Source organism: Brassica rapa, chromosome A07, assembly GCF_000309985.2.
Source record: "Brassica rapa cultivar Chiifu-401-42 chromosome A07, CAAS_Brap_v3.01, whole genome shotgun sequence".
Lineage (NCBI taxonomy): Eukaryota > Viridiplantae > Streptophyta > Magnoliopsida > Brassicales > Brassicaceae > Brassica > Brassica rapa.
This window is the reverse complement of record NC_024801.2, coordinates 17,273,437-17,300,456: the sequence shown is the minus strand read 5'-3', so window position 1 is coordinate 17,300,456 and position 27,020 is coordinate 17,273,437. Positions and strand designations below refer to the sequence as shown.

At 33.4% G+C, this 27,020-nt stretch overlaps 3 protein-coding genes across 3 annotated transcripts; 2 read left to right on the top strand and 1 right to left on the bottom strand.

Annotated features, from left to right (window-relative positions):
* The first annotated feature begins 11,422 nt into the window (after positions 1–11,422).
* On the top strand, positions 11,423–14,668 carry LOC103850265 (IQ domain-containing protein IQM3). The gene is made up of 9 exons (XM_009126987.3): positions 11,423–11,793; positions 11,873–11,987; positions 12,530–12,595; positions 12,695–12,783; positions 13,063–13,150; positions 13,231–13,377; positions 13,471–13,563; positions 13,825–13,926; positions 14,034–14,668. Exons 1-9 carry the CDS (start codon positions 11,555–11,557, stop codon positions 14,463–14,465), a joined length of 1,371 nt encoding a protein of 456 aa, XP_009125235.2. The 5' UTR covers positions 11,423–11,554; the 3' UTR covers positions 14,466–14,668.
* Positions 14,669–15,588: 920 nt separating this feature from the next.
* Positions 15,589–19,981, bottom strand: LOC103850264 (vacuolar-sorting receptor 1). The gene is made up of 12 exons (XM_009126986.3): positions 19,480–19,981; positions 18,120–18,812; positions 17,856–17,944; positions 17,711–17,780; positions 17,534–17,617; positions 17,295–17,371; positions 17,103–17,184; positions 16,750–16,832; positions 16,580–16,646; positions 16,242–16,370; positions 16,033–16,145; positions 15,589–15,936 (listed from the first exon to the last, which is right to left on the bottom strand). The coding sequence occupies exons 1-12, from the start codon at positions 19,775–19,777 to the stop codon at positions 15,844–15,846; spliced, it is 1,878 nt and encodes a 625-aa protein (XP_009125234.1). The 5' UTR covers positions 19,778–19,981; the 3' UTR covers positions 15,589–15,843.
* A 253-nt stretch (positions 19,982–20,234) lies between these two features.
* Positions 20,235–26,767, top strand: LOC103850263 (purple acid phosphatase 21). Its single transcript, XM_033274743.1, has 6 exons — positions 20,235–22,514; positions 22,700–22,991; positions 24,963–25,360; positions 25,589–25,762; positions 26,089–26,177; positions 26,287–26,767. Exons 1-6 carry the CDS (start codon positions 22,362–22,364, stop codon positions 26,489–26,491), a joined length of 1,311 nt encoding a protein of 436 aa, XP_033130634.1. The 5' UTR covers positions 20,235–22,361; the 3' UTR covers positions 26,492–26,767.
* Positions 26,768–27,020: the final 253 nt, after the last annotated feature.

Below are 27,020 nucleotides of genomic sequence, written 5' to 3'. Positions count from 1 at the left end.
ATGACAGGACGGAATAGGCCGAGACTCCTACTACGGCGCCGAACCTGCTCGTTTCCTACTACGGCGCCGAACCTGCTCGCTGACAACACGCCGACCACTGTAACAAGTCAGAGGGTAATCATAACATATCCACGAAACACACAACTAAAATCTATAAAAGGAGAGGAAGGAATTACGAAGAAAGCAAGGGAGAAAAACGGAGAGAGAGAGAGATAAAAGTGGAGAAAACCCTGAGTTTGTCTTTACGACTACGAGTTATTCTTTTGTATTTTCTGTTTAGGCATTTTGTAAACACTTCATTCAAATATAAAACTATTTGCTCTCCAAAATTTTTTTCTAAAAATTTCAAATTTAAAGTTTTAAACAGTAAAATTTCACTATTCAAAACTTTAAAACTTTAAATTTGAAATTTCATTTTTGTATTTACATTTTGGTCCTTATAATTAGTTACACATCACATTTATAATTTTTAAATATTTTTTCATTTATCGTTTTAATCTTTAAAATTTTTGTATATCTTAAATATTTTAAACTTATTTTTACACATGAAATTAAATACAAAATTTTAATTAAGATTTATAATATTTTAAAACTAGAATTAGACAACACGAATATTACAAAATAAACGTAATAATGAAAAAAATACATGAAGACATAATTATTCTACAAATTTAAATATTACAACAACACCAATAGCCTAAAAAATTTGCTTAGAAATTTCTAAAATATTGTCCAAAGAAATGTTGTATAACCGAAGATACTACGGAAATAATTTTATGTAATACTATGGTATTTTTTTGTAGTTTAACATTTAATTATGTATTTTATTTATAATTTTATATTTTAGTATAAGATTTTATTAATTAATATTACTATAATATTTTTATATATGTCCTAGTTAATTATAATTTTTACGGATTTATATTAAATCTGATTAATATAAAGATCATAGTGTAAATTACAAATAATTTTAAAGTTAAATTTGAAGTTTTGAATTTGGAAAAGAACACTTTGAAATTTTAAATATAGAATTTTGAAAACTCTAAAATAAATTTTTTTTTTTGGAGATGTTATTACGCATGCTAACGGTCGTAACGAAACGAACAATATGTCTTTTTAGTTTTATCCCATTTTTGTTAATTGGTTAATTGATACATGAATAATATGACTGTTTTATGATAAAAGAAACAGGATCGCACAAAAAAAGAAGATCAGGATTGTTTTTAAAGATGCGACAAGTGTGAAAGCATGCTAGAATTTTTATATAAGCAATTTATATACAAATGAAAAATAGGGATACTATATAATTATATCTAGTCAAGTTTTGTTTAATATGGCCAATGTCTCACCTAAACACCTTTTAGACTTTTTTTTTTTTTATGAAACATCTTGGACTATTTTCTTAACTAACTACACATTTTAAACATTTTTATTAAGAACCACATAAGTACATATATACACATTAGCATAATAATACATGATATTTAGAACTTAACAACTTTAGCAAGAAACGAGTAAATTTCTCATTTTCATTGACAGATTTTGTCGACTACGCTTTCCCCGAGTAAATCTCGTGGAATTCAAGTTCTTCCAAGTCCTACCAGACATTTTTCCAAGCTGTACGTAGTGGAAACAAATTAATAAATTTTTAATAAATCAATATGAATTTTTAATAAATTTTTATTATGCATTTGTTTTCGTTCACTACATTTAAATCCTTTGGTGTACCTCCTTCAGTTATTCAAAGATGATTTGTTTAGAACTATCACACATATTAAGAATATAACAAAAATTTTATAGTTAAACCAATTATTTATTTCTTCTATACAATTTCAAATAATTATCAACTAATAACATTTAATCAGTTAGAAATTCAATTTATATTTTTTTTAAAATATATAACTTATTAAATATTAATTAATAAAAATATTTTAAAAACCTAAAATTTTTATTTTTGTGGAACAAGAAAACCTATATAAAAATATTTAACGAAGGGGGTAATGCATGTAGTATGTAGACGTAGGCAAAAAAATTATAGAGAAAGTACATCAGTGAATACTTTAATCAAATATTAATTAAGATAAATAAAATTTTGATTACTATTAGTTAAATAGATGTAAATTGTAATTAACTGTGTGGCCTGGAAATTAAGATAAACAATTTTCTATATATCCAAGCAAGGTCGCCTAGTGCTAGTTGAGCCATGATCTAGAGAAAAACGAATATACATCCTACTGAATGTAGTTCGTCTGAGTTTAATTTCTACTGAGAACTAAATCATTTTGCTTAAACATACTTATGGGTTTTAGTTTTCGTGATGAACTCGTGGTAGACTTGTCAGAACTATGTCAACGTGTTACGTGCTTACTGCTCACCTGCAAGACCAGTAGTAGTCGGTACGGAGTCCTAACTTCAATTTTGAGAAATTGGTAAACGGGATATCGAATAATAATCTTATTAGAAAAACTCTATATACATGTTTATAGGACTTTAGAGAAAGTAGGCTCTCTACACGTACGCGAGCAAATCAATGTGAATCACATGCAGCACAGAGATGGAGGGAGAGATCTGTTTGTTAGTGAGTTGGTAAGTCGTCGTACGAAGAGGTCAGACGTAAGAAAGAAGTCCGATCACGTGGACCACATGCTTCTTCACTATCCAACCAAACCAATATTTATTTTATTTTTTCTGGACATCCCGCTACTAATAATAATAATCAATATATTATATTATTATATACATTTTTTATATATTATATACATACACTCCAATATTTTCGTACAACTTTCTAGACGCCGTAATAGAATATGTAACTAAATAGTTAGTTCCATGTGACTATGAAAATCTCTCTCCTTCCCCGTTCTCTCTCATCTATCCTTCACGGGGAGAGACGAGATTTGAGATTTGTCTTGATGTTCTCCGGATCCTTTCCGGCGATCGTCGCCCGTTGATAGGCTTTGGCTCCGGCACATGATGGCATCTTCTGCATGATGTGGCTGGCTTATGGCTCCGGCGGTTCGCGTTCTTCTCGGCGGAACTGGCCGGCTTTTTGGCTCTGACGGTGGTCGTTCCTCTTTTGGCGAAACCGTCAGCTCTTGGCTCCGGTGACTCGACCTTCCTTCGGTGATGTCACTGGCTCTGTCTATGGCGAACCATCTTCTTCTCTATTGGTGTCGGTTCTTTCTCCGGGTTTTCTCCGGAATTTGGCTCTTTGCTTGCGCGCTTCTCTTTGCTCCAATCAGTTCTGATCTCTTCAATTGATTGATTCGAGATTGGTTGAAGGTGATTGGAACTCTCCATCTGTAGCGAAGACCGTCTTACTGTCTTCTTTCACTCCTTCTGAGTTGTTGGCGATTCCGTTGTTCGGGTTTCTGCTCCGGTGTGTCCGGTGAAACTCCGATTAGGGTTCTGTCGATGGCTCTCTAGCGGTGAAGGCAGTGTTGGCTTTGTCTTGTCTGAAGTTACCTCGACGGTTTATCTCTCTTGGCGTCCTGTTCCGGTGTGTCTGGTGGATGATCGGAGAGTCGTTCCGGTGGTGACTTCCTCGCCGTGAAGTCGTGTCCAGCCTTCCTGCACGTGTCCCTTTCTCGCTGTGGCGTATTACGCGTGGCAGGAGTTGCGGCTTTGTTGGGTTTCCTCTGGACTAGGGTTTTGTTTGGGCCTCTTTGGGTTTTTCTGCCTTTTTCGATTTTGGTTTGGTTGGGCCTTTGGGCTTCTTGTATTTGGCTTGTTCTTTTAGGCTTTTGCCATTATAATAATAGAGGAAAAAAAAAAATAGTTAGTTCCATGTTGATTGATACATTTCTAGTTTAGGTAATATTTTAATATTTACCCAGGATTGTAAATCACATGGGATTTAGCATAATGTTCGGAAACTAATGGTATACATGTTCTTTTTTTTTTTGAGAAATCTAATGTTGTACAGGTTACAGTACAAATACACCAATCATACCAAAAAAAAAAAAATTTTATACACCAGCCTAACATCAAGTAAAATCCAGAAAAATGTTACCAACTTGGAAGAGGTTTTAAAAAAAAACTTGGAAGAGGCACTCTACTGACTATTCAAAGCATCACTACTCAACTCAGAGAAGAAGAAAAAAACATAAAGAGAAAAGAAATACAAAAATCAAAATATCTGAAGCTGATAAAACCATTCCGTCCGTCTCATAAGAAATGTCATTTTAACATTTTCATACAAATTAAGAAAATAAATAAAATATATATTTTTTTTTAATTACATCTATTTAATCAACAGTAACTGAAATATATATTTTTATAAGATTATGTATTTGCAATTAATATTAAAATTAACGTAAGTATAAATTGTATTTAAATTCTAAAATAATATTATTTTTTTGTAGCAAAAAAAATTAGAATGATAGTTTTATGAAATAGAAGAGTATGTGTTAAACATGGTGACGTTGAACATCTCCAACCATTTTCTACTATATTTTTCTCTAAAATATAGATGTCAAAATAACATTTTTATATATTTGTTTAAAAAAATAGAAAAGTACTACATTATAGTGGTATACATTACAATAAAACCCACATTTGTAATACAGTTTCTCTATTTAAAAAAAAACAGAGATAAACTGAAAATAATTTTATGAACCAAGGATGAAATTTGTGTTGGACTCAGTTTTTTTCTAACATGGTTGGTTTTATTCCTAATCAGTTGACCCGTACCTGATTAGGAATGCGATGAAGCTCATCGTAACCAAGTAAGAAACATGATGACGATCTTGATGATAGATTCGAACATTCTTTTCATTCAACAAGTCATACATCGCGAAAAGGTTTGGTGAATCAGAAATGGGTCATGCCATTCAAGTTTCCAGTGAATGATAGCATGTTCACCAATTAAATCACATGGGTGTTGTTGGGTGGCGTATGGCGTTTCAGGTTTCTAAAAGACCTGGATTCGAATCTGCGCCAACATAGATTTAGCCATCTATGTGGCAAGGCGACATGAATATCTAATTCTCCTTGGAACCAACCAGGTCTGGCTGGCGCTAGTGATCAGACCCCAAAGAGACTAGTCGGTTGGATCCGCCTGCCGGATACTCTCGGTTATAAAAAAATATGTTTCCAATTATATAAACCCATACAATGAAAAATATAGACATGCAAATAAAAGATTGACTGACACTCAGTCATATTTTCACAAGAAAAATGGTTGGAAACTCTCTCTCATCTTTTTATAATAGTAATATTGTTATCTATGTTAGACTATCTACAATGGTCCATGTATTCGACACTCTAGTTTTTTTTACATTTCACATAATCTTTTTTTTCCATTGAATTATTCAATTTTTAAAATTTTTAATATTTACAATAGTTTTGTTTAAAACTCAACACTTTGTTCTACCAATTTGTTTCATAACTTTTTAATTACTTTATAACTACATATTAGCAAACAATGTTAATTAAAATTTAGTTAAAATAAAGAAAAGTTATATACAGTTTAATATTTTATATTCTTAACAAATTATTTTTCAAATAGTACAAAAAACTATTGTTGGGAATCATTTCACAAATAATTTTTTATATGTTCAAACCAAATAAAACAAATATATATAATATGAAAATGATTAATTTGACATAAGATTATATATAAATTTAACCTATTGTAAAATAATTGATGTTATATAATTTAGGTGAAAAACAAATAATTGCTTTTAACCAGAAGATGCCATGTATATTTATTATCTCCAGTTTTTACTCTTTTAACCTGTTGAAAGTATTCAACAAGTTTTAATCCACCTCATCATTTCAAATTAACATGCGACTACATGAATTTAACAGTTGAATATGCTATTGTAATGGTCTTAAAATGTGAAGCGCACTGTAGCAGTTTTCGTGTCAACACACAGTATTTGGTAGGGACATTGTTTGGTTGTGTCAGATAAATAACATGAAACCGAAGGAACAAACGTAATGAATCTAAACATATAAACTATATTGTGAAACTGGAGGATGCTTGAAAATTGAAGCTGCAGAAGATATATCTTCTATTATATAACAACAAATCTTCTATTATAGAAAAATAAACAATCCCTTATAATTTTATACTAGGCCTGGCAACGTATGTAATTGTACTATTCAACCTCTTATTCTTTTGGATAACCCACTAAACAGCAAAAAAACTGAACGAGAATACTTTCCGACACTACTTTGTATGCCAGCAATATTCAAATTCCATATGCGCTGATTCTTTTTTTTTTTGGCAACATGAATGATTCATATATCTAAAACGGGACTTCAGTACAAGCAAGGCGGGAGAGTATGCAGAGCTGACTTCGCTAAGGAATCAGCTATTGCATTGTGCTCACGACCATATGCGCTGATCATATTGTATTATATGAGGATTCTAATTCAAAGGATTCGACTAATACAAATGCTATATTGCTTTTAAGACACTTTTTTTCATTAGCGCTGTCTGCAATATTAAGAAATAGGGAACGATGATTTTTTTCTTTTTTTTTAATACGAAGATTTTGGATACAGCAGTAGGAGTCTAGGAGACAATTATTTGATATTATATATATATTATTAACATATTATGCTTATGTGTTAGAATTGAATTGCTACATGTATACATTTAATCTTATATTATAAATACATAACTCCATTGCTTTCCTGTTTTTATTTTTTTTGCTCTGGAATCATTTCATTTCTTTTTAATAACCGATAGGTAATCAAGGCTTTAAGAGCATCTCCAATGTAAAACTCCATTTTTTCTTTCAAAATGGAGTAAAAGTGAAAATGGAGTAAAATTGATTCAATCCTACTCCATTTTCCACTCCATAATGGAGTGATGAACAAAAAAAAAAAGATTACTCCATTTATGGAGTAAATTTCATTATGGAGTGAGATATGGAGTTGGGTTTGAGCATTCCTTATTCCATATTCACTTTTACTCTATTTTAGAGGAAAAAATGGAGTAGGGATAGAGATGCCCTAAGCCCGACTAGTCCCGCCCGACTAATCTCCCAAGTCAGGCGCAGTGGTTGGTAATACCAAACATGACGTAAACCCGCCCTCCCAACGAATATCGAATTAGGGGCACAATGAAACCAACTTCAAACACTAAATCACTAATTCGATCTACCGTTGGTAAAATGGAAGCATTTCTATAGGTTTTCATTTTTGTAAGTTACATATTTCGTTTTAAATGATATTAACTTTAGCCAAAAAAAAAACTCAATAGTATTCTACTCTATAAGATTTGTCAACATATTGATTGGCAGTAGAATTTAAAATAGTTGAAAATATGTTTTTTTTTTTTTTGTAAATGTATAGTTGAAAATATGTGATTCATAGCATTTATAAATTTGTGAATTGGATCACGATTCCGTCATTCCACTCGATTTATAACCACAAAAAACCAGTCATTTACATCTAAAAGTTAATTTTGCCAAGCTTAGGTGTTAGAGCATAATTTAGGTATACCTAAATGAATTGCTGGGAAGCAAAATATAACACACAGAAAAAAGAACACACCACCATACACCAGCATAGAGGAGCTTAAGAACTGGCCTCACATGAAGACGGTAAACAATGTGAATCGCATAAACACATGAACAGAGGGAGACTTTTTTGTGGTCGTACGAAGAAGTCAAGCATCAGCAGCGCCACATGCTTCTTCCAATTAATTTCTACGTTTCTTCTTCACTCTTCAACCAAACTATTATATATCATTTCTTTTTCCCCAACATCCGTCAATAATCAATTATATTATAATTGACGCAGTAGAAGAACGTAACAAAATAGGCCCATGCATGCTTAGCGTCCATTATTTATATAATTCTCTGTTTGGTAATATCTAATTATATATAGGATCATATATGATATATATCACATGTAATAGGAACACATGTTATTTGTTAGACGGGTTTGTTACAGTATCAGTACACCAAACTAACGCATTAACTAAAATCCAGAAATCTTAGAATAATTAAGAAGAATATATTAAATTAGCACCTCAGACAAGGTACTCTACCGACTATAACTTACCACAATCTCACATTTGACAGCAACGTCTAAACCACAACACTTTATGTAATTAATTTGTAATAAAATTGGAATAATCAACCGATCGATCGACGACGGGAATTAATCTCATCATTTTCCTCGTTAGTTATCTAGATTTGTTCCTACATGCCGATCATGGCAACTCAGTGAAAAACCTACGTACCTTACATATATATAAATTTTAGTTATTGGGACTATACGAGAAAAAAATAACACTCAAAACAAACCAAATATAACTTTTTCTTCTTAATAACGATTTTAGCTAATTTGTTACAAAATGAAACTCAATTCCCTTGAATGGCTTTAGTCAAAAAATCCTTTGAATGTGAAATATTTTTAAAATGTTAAAATGAATGAATGGGAACTACCATATAATCAAAGTCAACTTTGCCAACCTTCCCGAAAAAATCCAACATATCATGTATGCCTCAAAATTAGTTTAGATTCTGGTTGGTCAGTCATATATATTAGACAATAGACAAAACATAAAATACATTTAGGCATACATTTAGACATACATTTAGACATACATTGTTACTCAAATATATTTTGAACATTAACAAAACATGAAATAAGATATATTCTAATATAAATTAACAAGTTCATGATGATGATCATGCATAATGAATTTCGTATTAATTTATAAGTACTTAGCTAAATGATCGTTTTCACAGTGGTCTGATCGTTTATTATACTTTGAAAGTAAAGATAAGTCTTGTGAAGATAATGAATGAAGACAACTGAATACTTTGTTTTTTATGAACGACTCAGTTGGTGAATGGCTAATACTAACAGTGACTGCTAAAACGTTAAATAAAATTATATACGTTACACCAAAAAACTAACTAATTGTATTAACCTTTTTTGGGTTATTTGAGAAATAACCAAAAAAAATACCAAAATTAGATTTTTAGAAAGATAATAAAAAGAGATAAGAAGAGAAAAGAGGAGAGAAGCTGGTTTTAGTTAGTTGATAAATTTAATTTTTTTTTTGGTTAGTGAGTGCAATTTAGGTTTTTCTTTTTCATTTCCACAAGTGTGAGTATTTTTCATTTACATTTATTTATATTTACATGTTTGCTCCACCCGTGTTCTATCTTATGATTAAATACTCACATAAGAGCAATTGTAGGATCAAGGAAATTGCAATTTTACCATAATTTTGATAACATTTTTCAAATTTACCATAAAAGATAATTAGTTTTTTAATCACATTTATTAATTCTGCTAAATCATTTATAATTTTTTATAATAATTTATAAAACATTTATGGAATTTTATATACTCAATTGATCCACTAAATACTAAATTTTAAACAGTAATCATTAAAGTCAAACCAAATATTATAAGAATATAGTATTCTTGATTGAGTATATTTTGAAAAGTGTTAGTTAACCTATAATCTTTTAAGTAATTTTTCTATTTTTTTGGTGGTGTTTGAAATTGACAAGAACACAAAAGAAGAAAATGGAACCAAACATATATATGATGAAAATGTGCGATGCTTGAAACTGCAGAAGAATAATCTTTTAATACGAGAAAGTGAATGTATATTCAAGCCTAGCAATGCATGCTTTTCTGGTGCAAAATTTATCATGTAATCTTTATTCTGTACCAAGACCATTTTAAATTAACAAATTGTTTTCCACCCCATCAACATTTGAATAACCTTTATAGAAAAGGAACCATCAACATGAAACATTCTATTTTATCATAAATTAGTAATGTTCGATCGATGACCATGTTTTTTATGCGAAGAGGAATTCAACTAATAATATTTTTTTGTCATTGGCGTAAACAAATTCTCTGATAAACACATTTTAAAACTCTTTTAGCCAAAAAATGGACTAATCATCCATGAAAATGAAATAGAACAACTGACTGCGCGCACCTCGTGTAAGAATATATGTCCTTGTGTTTTGAATCTAAGAACATGTATTAACTAGACTGTTGTGAAGCTTTCCATGAAACATTGAATCTTCAAAGTATCTTTGAGCGCTCTTCTTGTTACGAAGCTATCTTTTGCCAATTGAAAAACAATCTATTATTAAATATCACGAAATTGAGTAAATTCTTTATATTCTCCATTTTCCCTGATAATATTTTTTAGTCTTTCCTTTTATGACTTACGGGAATTCATATTTTTCAGGAGTCCACTTGAAGCAATATTATTACTATAGTACAAAATACGGAATGATTCACTGACACTGTTACACGAGTTAGTTATTTGTTCCCTTATTAACCTCCTGGTAGACAGCTAGACATGTGTATTTATGACATTGCCAGCTGTATGTAAACAGTGTTACGAGTTAATTGTACCACTTTATCTACATTTTATTAAAATCATAATCTCTGCGTTTCTAAATAAGTGTTATTTTGACATTTTCTACATATTAAAAAAGTGGGAGAAATATATGTAAGATATTATTTAATTATATCTTATCTAGTCAATAGTATTTGAGATAAATAAAATTATTTATAAAATCAATACAGTTTTTAATTAATTTTCAACTGAAAATAAATATAATTTGCATTAAAATTGTAAAGTTACACTTTTTTATAACAAGAAAAAAAATTAAAATGACACTTATTATGAAATAAAAAGAGTATTAATTTCATATACATCAACTTTTGAAATAATTATTTTATTTTAAACCACAATGGCATAGTGGTTAAAATATAAATGTTTCTACATTTAAAGTTCGATTCCCAAAGAATTCAGTTTTTGCAGATTATATGATGTAAGCTTATCGAAAGTTTCAGAGAAATGCAGGTAAAACCATTTGTTGCGATCATGTAATGTAGCAAAAGTCTGTCTATTAAAAATGCCTTACATGTAAAACCGCATGTCGATTTAAATGTTACGGGAAGAGTTTCATTATGAATTTGCCAATGCAGTTGTTTATCAATATCACTTATATTACCGCTGTTTATCATAATTTGTAGTAGAAATTACACAATGATATACTCAATGTTAAAAAAAATATCAAATTTTAAATTTTAAATGTAAGTTGTCAAGAAACATTACTACAAATACTTTTTACCCCCGAAAAATCACTACAGCTACACAATTTCAAGGGCTTAAAACATAACAAAAATATTAGGTTTTAGTGAATTATATTGGTTTCATTCTTTTCACAAAATCGATGATATATTAAATAGCCAGTCAACGGTGACAAATATTTCACAATCTTACCGGTCTATTTCTCACAAGAAAATTGGAAATAAGTATTTTGACAAAATATAATACAGTAAAAGATCTCTTTTTCCATCACAAAAAATGATAAAAGATAGAATGTTTTAAAAAATATAATTAAGATAAAATAAAGAAATGGTCCTCGGGGACCGGGGTTAGAGGCGAGCCACTTATTTTTATATAAATAAATACACACACAACACACACTGATAGCAGAGAAACACAAGTCTTCCCTTTGGATCTTATCTAAGTTCCATTTCTTGTTCAGACATTAAAGATCGAAGTAAGTTTGGTCTGGTTTTCTCAGAAGGGAAGAAGATGCAGGTCGTCGCCAAGTTTGATTTCCAGTCTCCGCCGTTCTCTCACGCCGCCGGAGAGATCCTCATTTCTCCGGTAGACCGCAGAGCAGAATCTTTCGCTAACTTCCCCGAGGCCCTTGAAGGCGCCTGTCCTGACTCGCCTTCTAGCTTGGCGGCGGTGAAAGTGCAGAAGGTTTACAGGAGTTATCGCACGCGCCGGAGACTAGCGGACTCTGTGGTTGTCGCCGAAGAGCTCTGGTAATAATCTTTACTAACGTTTTAATCAGATGGAGGGGATTAGTTTGAATGATTAATGTTAGTTAATGATTTAATAAAGGTGGCAAGCGATGGATTATGCGAGATTAAATCATAGTACGATCTCATTCTTTGATTACTCAAGACCTGAAACTGCAGTTTCCAGGTGGAATCGTGTGAGCTTGAATGCTTCTAAGGTATGTCTGCTGCCTTATTCTTTTTGTCTTAATAATATAAAAAAGTTCTGAAATAGATATTATTGTAAGAAAAATTATCTAATGTCTCAGCGTTGAGACTTGAGAGTCGTACTGGCCTTTTTTTTTTTGAAAAAGTAGAGTCGTATCTGATTTCCAATTTTTAAAAAAATATCTGTTTATATATATGTCCAGATGATTTTTTTCCAATAAGTATTATTGTAAACCAATTTCAAAAATGTATTATTGTAAGAAAACAAAAAATATATGTCAAGATGAAAATTCTCAAATAAGTATTATTGTAGGCAAAATATCAAGTATACGAGATGAAAATTTTTCTCAACCAAATATTATTGTAAGAAAACTATTTTTAAAAAAAACGTTAAGATAAAATTTCTCAAATAAATGTATTATTGTAAGAAAATATTAAAAAAAAAATATATATATATATATATATATATGTCAAGATGAAAATTTACAAAAAAAATATTATTGTAAGAAAAATAATCCAGTTGGTTTAAAGGTTTTTGTAATCTTGTGGTTAGGTGGGGAAGGGTCTGTCCATAGTCGACAAAGCTCAGAAATTGGCCTTTCAGCATTGGATTGAAGCTGTAATTACTTTTTTCTTCTTTTTGTTTGTTGTTAATATTTAGATTAATTGATTTTTTGGTGTAACAAGAAGACTAACAACATGAAACTTTTATAATCAGATTGATCCTAGGCACCGGTATGGACACAACCTTCATTTGTACTATGAAGTGTGGTGCAAAGCTGATGCTGGTCAGCCATTTTTCTACTGGTATGTTAACCTTTAACTTAAACTAGATTTTCATCAGCACTTTTAAAGCGCGAGACTATTCTCTTGTTGACAATATATCTATTTAACAAAAAAATTGTAATTTTTGTTTTCCGGTTTATATAAACCATTTGTTTTCGTTTATGTAAACCATTTATTGATTTTGTTTTTTGGTTCTAACATATACAATCAAAATCCACCATGACTATCTAAGGTTCATTTTGTTTTCTTGATCACGAAAAAACAAATCTTATCTGAATGTGAAATATCGGTTTCTTGCAGGTTGGATGTTGGAGAAGGGAAAGATCTGGATCTTGTAGAATGTCCAAGGTCGAAGCTTAAGCAGCAATGCATCAGATATCTTGGACCTGTATGTGCCATACTTTTCCTGTCAATTATTTATTTAACATATTTTGGCTATTTTTCATGTGAATCTTTTCTCATTATCAGCAAGAGAGGGAAGAGTATGAGTATGAGATCGTTGAAGGGAAGATTGTTCACAAGTTAACCGGACAGTTTCTACACACCATGCACGGATCTGAGGGGACAAAGTGGATCTTTGTTATGAGTACTTTCAAGAAACTATATGCCGGTCTGGTAGGTCTTCTTGAAAACCGGTTTATCCTTGTATAACTTGATAATTGTAATTGAAGAAGATTGTTAATAGTTTTTGGTTTATGTCTACTTCAGAAGAAGAAAGGAAGGTTCCATCACTCAAGCTTTTTGGCCGGAGGAGCAACACTAGCCGCAGGGAGGGTGGTTGTTGACAATGGAGTTCTCAAGGTAATTTACCAAGTCTGCAACTTAAGTTATGTCTGCGGCAGAGCCTGTCTTGGACATAGACAAATGACACATTGGCCTATGGCTTTCAAATTTTAAAACATATAATTTATATAAACATATGCCTCCAAAATTGTTAAAAAAGGTTTTTTATTAAGATCCTTATTAAATTGCTTATATCCCCCAAAATCTCTGGCCTTGTGTCTGCCTTTGTTATGTTTTTCTAATTGATATGTCTCCGTTGTCTTCTTGCATTTTTTTCAGACAATCTCTGCATACAGTGGTCATTACAAGCCATCAGATGATAGCCTTGACACATTTCTCTCGTTTCTCAGAGAGAACGCAGTGAATCTAGACGGTGTTGAGGTAAACTCTTGTTCTACTCAACCTTACACGAATCAAATCTTGATTACCGACTGATATGAGAAGAGACTACTTGAGAGCTAATAATATAGTTACTTTTGTCTGTGTAGGTGCACAAAGCTAGTGAAGATTCCGACAACTACGATGATTACTTTAAATCCAATGGAGATGGGACCAAGTCTTTAAAGAAAGAGGAGCCAACGCCATCCCACGCAGAGGCTGAAACGGATGAAAACGGCAACGGAACACTTGAGGAGATCAAACGGAGTAGTTACCAGAGAACCCTCTCAGGTGGGCTTGAAAGCCCAAAAGCTGACGTTCCACAGAAAGCAATCTTACAAAGGATCAACTCCAAGAAACAGTCGAAATCTTTACAGTTGGGTCATCAGTTAATGCTGAAATGGTCGACAGGAGCTGGTCCAAGGATCGGTTGTGCAGCTGATTATCCTGTTCAGCTCAGAACACAGGCTTTGGAGTTTGTTAACTTGTCTCCTAGAAACCGGAGCAGCGCACTGTCTCCGACCGGGAGGATTGATGTCTGATCATATGTTTTCCTTGTTCTTAGCAGTTTAATCGTAATCTTATGTGACTTGGTTAACGTGCGAGTTTTATCTATCTAAAGTTTTAGTTGTTTTTTTCTTTTCACCTGGATGATGTGATGCAGAAGGAAAATAATGAGATGTGTTTTGTGTAAAAGTTTTTCTTTTCACTCGTAAATGGTATCTACTAGCATCAGATTCATTAATTTTAGACTCGGCCGCAGTTTGAAAAGTTTCAGAGGTTCATGTTATTACAGAACAAACCGCAAGAGTTATTATTATTGCATGTATACAATGAAATATAAACAATTACTGTTGACATGGAAGTACTAGCTGATGCTACTAGCACAACAACTCAAAGAAATGAGTTATTGCATTCATAATGGACATAAATGATTATAGTAAGTGTTTGCCATTTATTAATGAAGTTTTAGTTTGATATATGGGAATGTCTTTCTTTTCTCTGTTTGTCGATCTATGGCATCTTGAATGATATCGAAGTTTTCTTTTCTCTGTTTGTCGATCTAGACTTTTTCTATCTTCCAAGGGCTGAGAATGGGCAGGCTGATGCCTTAGCAAAATACATTCTCAGAAATCCAAACCATGTAATGGGCCACCCTATGGGCTAAACCCCTATTTTCCTTTTTAGTAATGCAAATTTTGTTGACCAAAAAAAAAAAAAAAGAGAGAAGGATCATAACATAAAGCATTGATCCTATCGATGATCATCGAGCTTGCCCGCTGATCAATGATGATGCATTTGTGATATTTATATCCTCTCGCTGAACACTGCAGTTGATGTTCAGCGTCACGCCAGAGATTTCATGGAAGCTTCAGCTTTATTTTATTGGATTGAAGCGAGAAGATCACGTTCCCGCAATTGCTGAAAGTCTCAGGAAGGTTAGTTTCTGGTTCACGTTCAGACCCAACAATGTGAGACTCCAAAACACACATTGTCTTGGTCAGTTTCTGGTCTGCTCTGTTCTGTTCCTAACAGGAGATTGCAGTAATGGAGGACGAGATTAACACCCAGGAGGAGCTTACAAAGAAGCGCACAGGCTTATCCAAGAATCATAAATGCAAGTGAAAGAACGGATTGAGAAACAGAGTGGAACTGGAGTAAGTATAAACATCAAGCACAGTTTCAATAGTAAATAAACGTAACTCAACTACTTATTTATTTCTTATTATACATTGCAAGAGTAATGCAGATAAAAGCGGGATTCCATCTGCAAATCCACATCCCTTACAACAAGTGCAGACACACTTAGTTATTTCTTGTGTGGCTTTTCTCAGAGTCTTATACATTCATTTACATAGAAACATAGAAGAAGCTTCCTACAGATAAGAGAGTCTCTTGGTTTTGTGTTGATAACTTCACTCATATATCCATATGCGGACCACGTGGATTGGGCTGGCTTTCCAAAGGCATGTACTGTGCCATGATCCCTCTTATTTCCGCATCCATGTATCTCTGCACCATTGTTTTCTTTTTGTTACTTCAAACATCTTTATCTACATGGCAAAATCTCCATAATATATGTATTATGGTAAAGACAGCAAAACATACCCTGATCCTGTATTTGTAGGCGGCATATCCGGAAAGACCTGCAACACCCACTGCGATTATAAGAAACCACAAAAAGCTCCAGCTGAGCTTTGTCGTTCCAACTTTGTTTGAACCTTTCACATTCAAAACCAGAAACATAAAGTCTGATTAATGACTCCACATTAATTATGGGCATTATAAGAGCAAAGGAAGAGATGTCTTTTGTTTACCAATGCAAGTGTCGTGTTCACGCATGTAGAGCAAACCATTCTTGCAGCTGCATTCATAACTTCCCCATGTGTTTTTACATTTACACTCTGGGCACTGGCAAACCTTTTTTTCTTTGCACTCGTCCACATCTAACACATTCAATCAATACAATACATTTACCATCTTGAATTTTCCTAAACATCTTAGTGTATATATTAGGACTATGCACATATACGCCACTTCTACGGATGTATATGTTTACAAATTGTACTTGGTAACACTCACTCACACATGGCTAGTCCTATATGCAATTAAACCGCATGATTATAGATGCTAGTAAATATTTATTAACAAGTACCTTCACAGCTCTTTACTCCATCGCCCTTGAACCCAAGTGGGCATTTGCAACCATTTGAATGATCATCCTGAAATATCCATTTCAAAAATTAAAAAAAAAAAAGTTCTACTTTAGATTAAGAAGACGATTGTTCATAAACTGAACATTGATGTAGAAGACGAAATACTTACTACGCAAGCAGAGTAAGTGTAGCTGCCTCTGGTTTCTCTCCAGCATCCTCCATTGTTGATGCCACAATGCAAAGCTCCAGAGGCTGCCAAGTGAAACAACGTTGAGAGCATCGGATACAAGAAAATTATAGTAAGAGGACTTCTGTTTTACGAAAAAGGGTAGAACGGCATTTAAAGCAACTTAGAACATTGCTTCACTTGTCCACTCAGTTATATGGCTAAATTTCCTTCAACTTTAAAGCAAAATACTTGTGGAATAAAATAACAATGCCAGAGGATATGCCATTATTTTGCATCCGGTTGTTCCACACATAATATGTCAAGCTGCCTACAGGGAGATTAAACTGATATACCTTTGCAGTGAGTGTAGCCGTCACCAGAAAATTTAACACCTTGAACAGTAGGGCACTCACACAGTCTTCCCCTAAAAGTATCCTAAATTGCAGATTCAGATCAAATCTAATCAGTCTTAGTTGCAGCACCAAAACCAAAAAAAAATATATATATATAGAAAGAGAGATAAAACTAGCAAGCCCAAACGTTACCCGGCATGCAGTTATGTTGGCAGCTTTGTCTTGCCAGCACCCACCATTGTTTTCCAAACATTCATTAGTGTTTAAATCTGCAAAAACCAGGAAACGTATCTCAAAACATGTAAAACACTAAGGAGAACTACAAATGCAAGAAGTCACCAAAACTTTAATATCTGTATATCAAGATAAAATGTGATATCTGAAAATGACAAAGAGAGTTGTGAATGTCAATGGAGAATATAGGACCGGACCTTCAGTTAGACATATAGCTGGTTCTGTTGACTCTTCAAAACCTGAACACATAGCTTTCAGCACAGCCCCTTTTTCCAATTTACCTAATCCCATGAAAAAATATTTGAGTTAGCAAAGAAAACGTGAGATGCTGCAGAAAAAAAGGTAACTCTGACAAGTCAGTTGTTCTCTAATACCTCTGTATTGTCTGTTGTTCACGACAAGAGTTGGGAGTATAGTCACGTCTCCACGGGAACCTTTGCCAATCTGAAACAAACTCATTTCATGAACATCACAAAACGGAATTGAGAGCTTCAAAACACCAAGATTTAAAAGACAAACCTGGGACTCCTGCTCTGCTTTAAGAACTGGGTTCTCCACATCTGCGTCAGGGTCTCCGATACACTTGTCCACCTTCTTGAGATCAATGTCTGAAATAATAACAGAAAGAAAATTCAAAATTCAGCCAACTGATACATACAATGAAATGCACAAACTTGAAAGTAACAAAAGATCCTTTGCTCAAATATTAGGCTTCAACAGGCACATATAATGAAATAATAACACAGGAGCAAAGGCCAATGAGTAATGAAGCATTATATTCACCAAGTGACTTGATAATTTCGTCTGCGCACTCCTTTGTGTACTTCTTATCCTTCATCGGACACCGGATGGCGAAGTCAGTCACATAGTCCCACCAGACCCACGGCTTACCAGTCTCGTTCATGACTCTATACACGCAAGCCTGGCGTAGATTCTGAACGACAACATCTTTCCCATCATACCCTTTAGTAAAATCCTGCTCAGGATCAGGCGCACAGTATCTTCCATGGTTGATACACTGAGACTTGCACTGTTTACTCAGCGTAAAAGCCTCAGGGCAGTACCAGGTGATGTAGTGCGGCGTGAACTGAGTATGCCCTCCTTTCTCAAGAATCTGAGCAGCTCCTTTGAAATTCTTGAGAAACTCAATCTGAGTATCACACTTCTTCCCACACTGGTCGTTGCTGTTGGTCCAGAGCTCGTATTCCACACGCTCATCGGGATGAGGAACAGACTCAGTCCAGTCCAGCTTCATGTTCACCATGTCCCCACCGGAGAGAGCAGACTTTATACTGTCTCCCAAAGACTTGGTGATGAGAGCTGAAGGAATGGTAATATTTTGAAGATAATCCGCATCGGATTTATCTTCTTCAGGTGTATCCATTGTGATCAAGGGCTCTGCTTTGTTGTCAGCAACAAGAATCGCTGCTGCTCCAGCTTGTTGAGCTATCCATGCTTTCAAAGTAAAGAAACAGTCTGTGTTCACAATAACAAACTCACATTCAGTTCCAAAATTCAAATCTTTTCCACATATTATAACCAAAAATTGAATCTTTTACAGAAAACATAACCAAAAACTGAATATTATTCAAAATACTATAACCAGAGTTTGAATCTTTTCCAGAAAAATATAATCAAAAAAATTGAACTTTTTCCACATATTATAATAAAAAAATGAATCATTTCCACATACTATAACCAAAAAATGAATCATTTCCACATACTATAACCAAAATTGAATCTTGTTCATATACTATAACCAAAAATTGAATTTTTTTCCACAAACTATAACCAAAAAAATGAATCATTTCCACATACTATAACCAAAATTGAATCTTTTTCATATACTATAACCAAAAATTGAATATTTTCCGCATACTATAACCAAAAAAATGAATCATTTCCACATACTATAACCAAAATTGAATCTTTTTCATATACTATAACCAAAAATTGAATATCGTCCGCACACCATAATCAAAAATTGAATCTTTTCCACATACTATAACCAAAAATTGAACCTCTTCCTCATAATATAAGCAAAAACAGAATCTTTTCCACATTCTATAACCAAAAACTGAATCATTCCCACATACTATGAACCTAACTGAGCAATCCAATTAAATGGTTTAGATCATCGAACCTCCACGATCGATGAGAACAAAAGTGGGTAAGCCCCCGGGCTTAGATTTGAAGGAGATGTCGAAATCGTTGTAGCTTTTACAAGCTTTCTGATTCGATCTGGGATATGCAACGGTGCCGACTAAAGTACCACCGTACTGAGGAACTCCGAAGTTCCCAATGGCACATTCGTAAATACCTTTGATGGAGTCCGGTGATGTGACTTTGAGGTTGTTCTTCTCCACGACGAATCTACAGAGCGCTGGACTCAGGATCAGAAGAAACGAGAGGGTGAAGAACCCTAGCTTCTCCTGATTCATGGTTGAGGAACGGATTCAAGGTAGAGATTGAGATCTGGAAACCCTAGATTGAAGAGAAGAAGAAGATCTCGTGAAATGGAGGATGATGCTTTATTGATTGGTGAAGTAAGTGAACAGTGTTAGGAGGAGAGAGAGAGAGAGAAAGAGAGAGAGGCTTTTGAGTTAAGGAAGAGAAGGAAGGTTTATCTATTGTTATTGTAATTTCTATAGATGCATGAATCTTATGAGTTAATAAATTGAAAAAAGGAATTTTAATGGATTTGTTCTTCTTTGTCGTCTCCGTAAATTTATGTTTATTTTCAGTCAAGATTTTTCAAATGATAAATAAAATAAATGGCTAAGAATAGTAAACGGGAAACACGTGTGTATGTGCTGTTATCCAAAGCTGTTACCGCAAAAGGAAAAAATCTTCAGCACAGAATCATAGGTGTGAAAAGATCACTAAGATGTTAAAAACGAACAAGTCACTGAGCCAAAATTACCCGAATTCGCCAAAGTAACTAAAATTACTCAAGTCACTGAGCCAAAAACGAACAAGTCAGAGATATGCAGCATGGTGCAAGAAATATGTCAAACATAGATCTCATAGAGCAATTCAGGTGATGCATTCAAAATGTGAATCTTCATAAGACAAGTTAAATTGTCGGCTGTAGAATCGTCTGTAATATTTTTCATAATTGTAATACCATAATTATCCAGTATTAGAAATAAAAGTAAAATTACTTTATCTCTCTTCTTTCTCTTCATGTTTCTCTTTATCCTTTCTAAATGTTAAATTTTGGTTTTATTTGATTATTTACAAATAACTCCATTCGTTTTGAATGCTTTCCAACCAAACAAGTTTAGACTTTATCGGACTAAATGTTCCTTACTGGTTACTTCCCGAATACATCTATATACAAATGCATGAACTTTCTGTTTTGGAAGAGAAAAGAGGTGGTTCCACTGAAACCACATTTCGATACATTTCCATGGATTTGTTGGTATATTTGCAAGGCGAGGAATGACACTCTTTAATAGAAAAATCGTATCCCCGATTGACACTCTCTAACACGCGTGTATTGAAGCAGAGTGTTAGAGGAAGGCTAACGAAAAGGAGGAAGCAAATAAGGATCATGACGATCCTCCTACTACATAGATTGAAACAATGCTCCCTTGGATACCCTGAATCCTTATATGTCAAGTTGATGCGTCATGGATCGATAATGGCAGTGTCAGTGGCTTAGGGTGGAGTCTTAAGGATCAAATGAGTTCTCAATATTTCGGATTACAGGCGTGCAACATGAGTCTCTCAGTTTTGCATGCTGAGATGTAAGGTTTACTTTAGCTAACCTTATGTATGAGAGAAAGGAGGATAACCTCGATACGGTTCGAGATGGACTGCTCGGACCTAGTGGACATGACTACAAACCCGGTGGATTGGCCAACATTCACACAAAGATCGATGTGTTCCAGAGATTACAGGAGGATTTCGAGAATGTGAGCATGTCTCATTTTTCTCGAAGTAGAATGGTCGGGTTGACACGTTAACAAAACAAGCAAAGATCAGAGACTATATTTTTTCCTATATAGATCAGACTCGACCAGACAGAAATGCTCCTCAGGGAATCGGCTCATCTGACCACCACTTGATTTATTGTAGATGGAAAGCTGAAAAAAAAAACAAGGAATGAGAACAAAAATCAGGACTGGACTTGGACATAACCAAGTAAAACATTCATATAGGATTTCAAATTTTTTTAAGAAGATTCTCAAATTTGTAAAAGAAATTTTTATCAATTTTTTTTTAAAATGCTTCCAATTCCTCCCAAAATCTCAGGACCAATCCTTACAAAAATCAAATTTGAAAATCTAAACGGAACCAATCAAAAATAATATGGGTTGAACTAGCCAACATAAAAATATACATTGCTCTTTTTTGTTTTATGATATTTTAGGTTTTGAATTTTATAAACCCCGAAAACCTAAATTTTGTTAAAATCTAATTGGTCTTATCAATGGAATAGTGTGATTCAAGGTGTAGTGAATGGTCTAAATGGAAGAGTTAAGACTTTTCTATTGAGATATTGTTTTCAAGCAGTGGCTCATGCTCTTTGGCAGGAGAGAAATAGAAGAAGAGTTGGCGAGTCTTCTCAACCTCCTTCCTTTCTGATCGCAAAGCTTGACAAATTGATAAGGAATAGAATCACTTCGATAAGGAGAAGAGATGGAGGAAAACATGAAGCTAATGGAGGAGCAAAATAGCTATCAATTTATAGAGTTATGTTTTTTTCACATTTGTAGAAATGAAGCAGTGGAAACTCTGTAAAAAGTTTTTTTTTATTTGAATAAAATTTAACATTCTTTCAAAAAAAAAAGAAATTGGCTTTGATTTTTTTTTTAATTACTGCTAAACAATATTGGAAGATAAAAGAAAGCTGCAAGCAAAACTCTAAACAAGAAAGAAAAAAAAAACAAGAAAAACGAAACGAGTGGCTTGACGAGTTGTATAAACAAACTTGAGACATCCACATCTCGTCAGTATTTAAATAATTCATCAGATCTTGTTCACCGTCATATTCACCTTAAACTCTTTGAAAAGAAGATGAAAATCTTTGATCTCTTTCTTAGCTTCAGTATCTTCTTCCTCTCTCCGTTTGTATCTCAAGCATATAATCATGATTCGAATTACACCCGCCCACCGCCTCGTGCAGACTTCATCGTCTCTCACGGCCATCCAAACTTCTATCCTCAACAGGTCTATTTAAATGTCTTAGTTCCTGTTAAAATTTCATTACCCTGAGTGTGAGATGCGTACTCCATAAGACAATGTATTTTTGTAACAATCTTATCATGTATTTAATCTATCACAGTTCAATTGATTGTTAACACACAAAAATATATTTAAGTCATATTAGTTAATCTTGATTATAAATTATGTAGGTGCATGTATCATTGGCGGGTAAGGATCACATGAGAGTAACATACATAACGGACGACGTGAACGTTGCATCGATGGTGGAGTACGGTAAAAGCCCAAAAAAGTACGACAGAAAAACAATTGGAGAATCCACTTCATATAGATTCTTCTTCTACAGCTCCGGCAAGATCCACCATGTCAAGATTGGTCCTCTTCAGCCAAGCACCACTTACTATTACCGCTGCGGTGGCCATGGTAAAGAGTTTTCTTTCAGAACTCCTCCGTCCACTTTTCCAGTCGAGTTTGCCGTTGCTGGTAAGTAGCCCCTTCATTAACTCTCTTTTCTTCACTATCTCATTTTCATGTCATTTATTTTACGGAAGGTCTAAATTCCTATATAAGTTCAAGGCTACATCGAGAGATGGTACCTTTACATTTTAAACATGTTTTTGACAAAAATGATCTTAGCTGCCAAAGTTCTTTGATAGGACGGCAAACGTTTAAAAATTGACTATAAAACTCGGAACCAAATGATAAAGTTGGTTTGTTCAGTCATGCTCTAGCTGGCTAACTTAGTTTGGCTAATTTTAGTTATTTATTAAGAAATAAAAATAGGATTAGATATACAAGATTTACTGTCGTTCACCAAATATGGGTCCATATAGTCCTAAAAAGACAACCAAATTTGAAGAAAAAAAATATACGACATTAGCCCACCGGAATTTTCCCATGTGTAACCATATATATTAAAAACTTTATGCTTATTAAAAGATATTAATTAAAACTGGACAATATATGTTTATGCAATAACACGCAAACCATGCAGGACGTTACTTGTATTCCACTTTTTATACATGTCCACAACTTCCCCGTTGGAGTTTGAAGTATACGCCAAAATCCCAAGCTTAAAGTTAAACATAGACTTACTTTTTTCTTTTTAGTCGCCGGTTATAAATATTTCTAGGGGTTTTGAAATGGATTTATACGTGCATGAATTGCCTTTGGTTCCAATATTTAGTATTGTGGTTGAGTTGAGATTTGTTTCCAACGATCATACAATCAATGATTTACATGCATGATTTTGATTCCTAATGCATGGCTGCCTCATACAATAATCGTAACTTTACTCATTAACTTAGATGTATTATAGATAATCTATTAATCATTACATTAGTTTAGTTAACTCAATCGTAACAAAAAAATCATTTGCATATCAAACATATTAATTCATAACTATTTTGAGATGTATCAGTATTAAATAATTTAAATCATTTTTTTCTCTCAACACCATACATTGAGTCATTCTTGGGTTCACCTCCTAGGGTGAACTTCTAGGTTCACCAACCAATAGGATTTCATTATTTCAAATTTGATATCTTTTAAAAAAAGAAACAAAATATTCTCAAATTATATTATGTTTTTAAAATAAAAAAGTTAAAAAAGATAATAGTTACAGAAAAAAGAATTAAAAAAAAAAGTATTTTTAATGTTGTCAACAAAACACTAAACCCTAAATCCTAATCCCTAAACCCTAAATCCTAAACCCTAAACCCCTGGGTAAACTCTAAACCCTTGGGTAAACCCTAAACCCTTGGATAAACCCTAAACCCTTGGATAAATTCTAAACTCTAAATAAAAAACGACTAAAACCTTAAACCCTAAACGCTTGAATGTTTTAGTGTATAGTGATTTTGATTTAGAGTTAAGGATTAATCCTAGAGTTTAGGATTTATCCTAGAGTTTAGGGTTTATCCAAGGGTTTAGGATTTAGGATTAAGGGTTTAGGGATTAGAATTTAGGGTTTAGGGTTTAATGTTATGCTGACGACGTAAAATATTTTTTTTTGTAATTATTATTATTTTTTTTACCTTTTAATTTTAAAAACATAATATAATTTGACAATATTTTGTTTCCTTTTTTAAAAGATATCAAATATAAAATAAGACAATCTTATTGGTTGGTGAACCTAGAGGTTCACCCTAGGGGGTGGACCTAAGAATAAGTCCCATACATTATGTGCACTTGAATACAAGTGGTTACGCAACAAACAATAACACAAACGACAAACCACGACCTCAAATAATTTATCTCGTTTGAATTATAGATAATACATTTGTTGAGTTGAATTCAACTCATGAAACACACCATCAATGATAGCTTGGATAGAGATTGATATATTTTTGACATCTTTATTTTATATATGCTTGATTTTGGTTCATGCATTTTAAGAAGCGGGTTTCTAGCTAGTGTACTTACGCAAGACAAGTTTTTGTTCTGAAATTGAAGGTGACCTTGGGCAAACTGAGTGGACGGTGAAAACATTAGATCAGATTACAAAACGGGACTTCGATGTCTTCCTACTTCCCGGTGACCTCTCCTACGCAGACAACCACCAGCCACTATGGGACTCTTTTGGCCGTCTCCTGGAGAACCTGGCTAGTACTCGTCCATGGATGGTCACAGAGGGAAACCACGAGATCGAGTCTGCCCGGATCATTGAAGAACACATAAGCTTTAAAGCATACAATGCCCGATGGCTTATGCCTCACGCCGAAAGCCTCTCTCACTCCAACCTTTACTACTCTTTTGATGCAGCCAGTGTCCACATTGTTATGATTGGTTCTTACACCCAGTATGACTCCCACTCTGAACAGTACCGGTGGCTCCGTGAAGATTTAAGAAAGGTAACTTGTACATTATATATTACTTGGAAAATACATGTTTCATATATATATGGGTCTAATTAAGTTCGCACTATTTGTTAACAACATTACAAATAGTCAAGCAAAACTCACATAATTGATACATATTCCGGAAATTGGTTTGAGTTTCCAGATATAATATTCATTAAAATAAATATTTCAACTATTTCTTTAGTTCTTGAAATTAGATTATTATTTTTGTGCGAGGAGATTGACCGTAAAAGAACGCCGTGGTTGGTGGCGGTGATGCACACGCCATGGTACAGTACAAACAAGGCGCATGAAGGTGAAGGGGAGAAAATGAGAAAGGCCATGGAGGGTTTGCTTTATCGTGCTCAAGCCGACGTTGTTTTTGCTGGCCACATTCATACCTACGAACGTTTCGTAAGTACCATCTTTGTTAACCTTTTCCTCAATTGAAAATACAATTCTATAAAAAAAAAGAAAAAAAAAAGAAAATACAATTCTAATGCAACGAAATTTATAAATCACATAATTCTGCAAACTTAACGGCTAAATCAAATGAATTTGTCAATTGACATGCCACATGTTTTAAGTTAAATCAACTTTTACGTAATGAAAAAAAAAACTTTTACCTAATGAATTTGTTTGTTACTTTAAATGATTAGTTACTTAGTTATGTACATTTAAATACTTATTTTTAACAAGATTTTCTTACTCTATTGATTCCAAATTATGACTGATGCAAGAGGTCGGTATACAACCACAAGGCCGACCCATGTGGACCAATGCACATAACCATCGGTGACGGTGGCAATCGAGAAGGGCTGGCTTATACGTATGTCATGTCACATTATTCATCTAATATATATTTTTTGCCCAGTTCAATGGTTTATGTATCTTTTAAAAAATTCGCTAAGTGAACTGAATAAACCAAACCTTTACAGGTTTCATAACCCTCGTTCACCGTTGTCGGCATTCCGTGAATCGAGTTTTGGACATGGGAGATTGAGAGTTATAGACAAGAAACGAGCACATTGGTCGTGGCATAGAAACAACGACAACTTCTCAGTTATTGCGGATGAAGTATGGTTCGAAAGCACGTCGTCATCAGCACATTGTATTCTTAATCGCTTTAGAAATGAACTCTAAATCCCCTTTTACCATAAAACATCATACATTACTCTTCTCTTCTCTTCTTTATTTGGCGTCGTCCTTAGTAAAATAATCTCAAATTTCGGTTAGCTCACAGCTCATAACACAGGCCTGTCGAATTCGAATTTGGAACATTAAATTACGTTTCAACATAACTTGTTAACATATAGAGCCATCACATATTAGTAACAATGGTTGGTTACAAATTTGTAATTTCTAAGAGCTCAAAAGTCAAAACCATAATTTTATATATGAAAGAAAATATTATAAACCTTTTCAACATTTTTTACAAAATACTACATAAATATCTAATTGTTGGATACGTGCAATATTCTCATATCGTTTCATGATAATAAGTTATCACAAGCAATGAAGAACTCACTTATTTTTGTGCACCAATGAAGAACTCCCCTCATCCTTTTATATGTTTGATTGGTTAGTTAAAGGTTCACATCAGTATATTTCAAATCATATACTTCCATAATTCATTTCTCTTCAAAAGACCCATTCAATTTTTTTATATAAT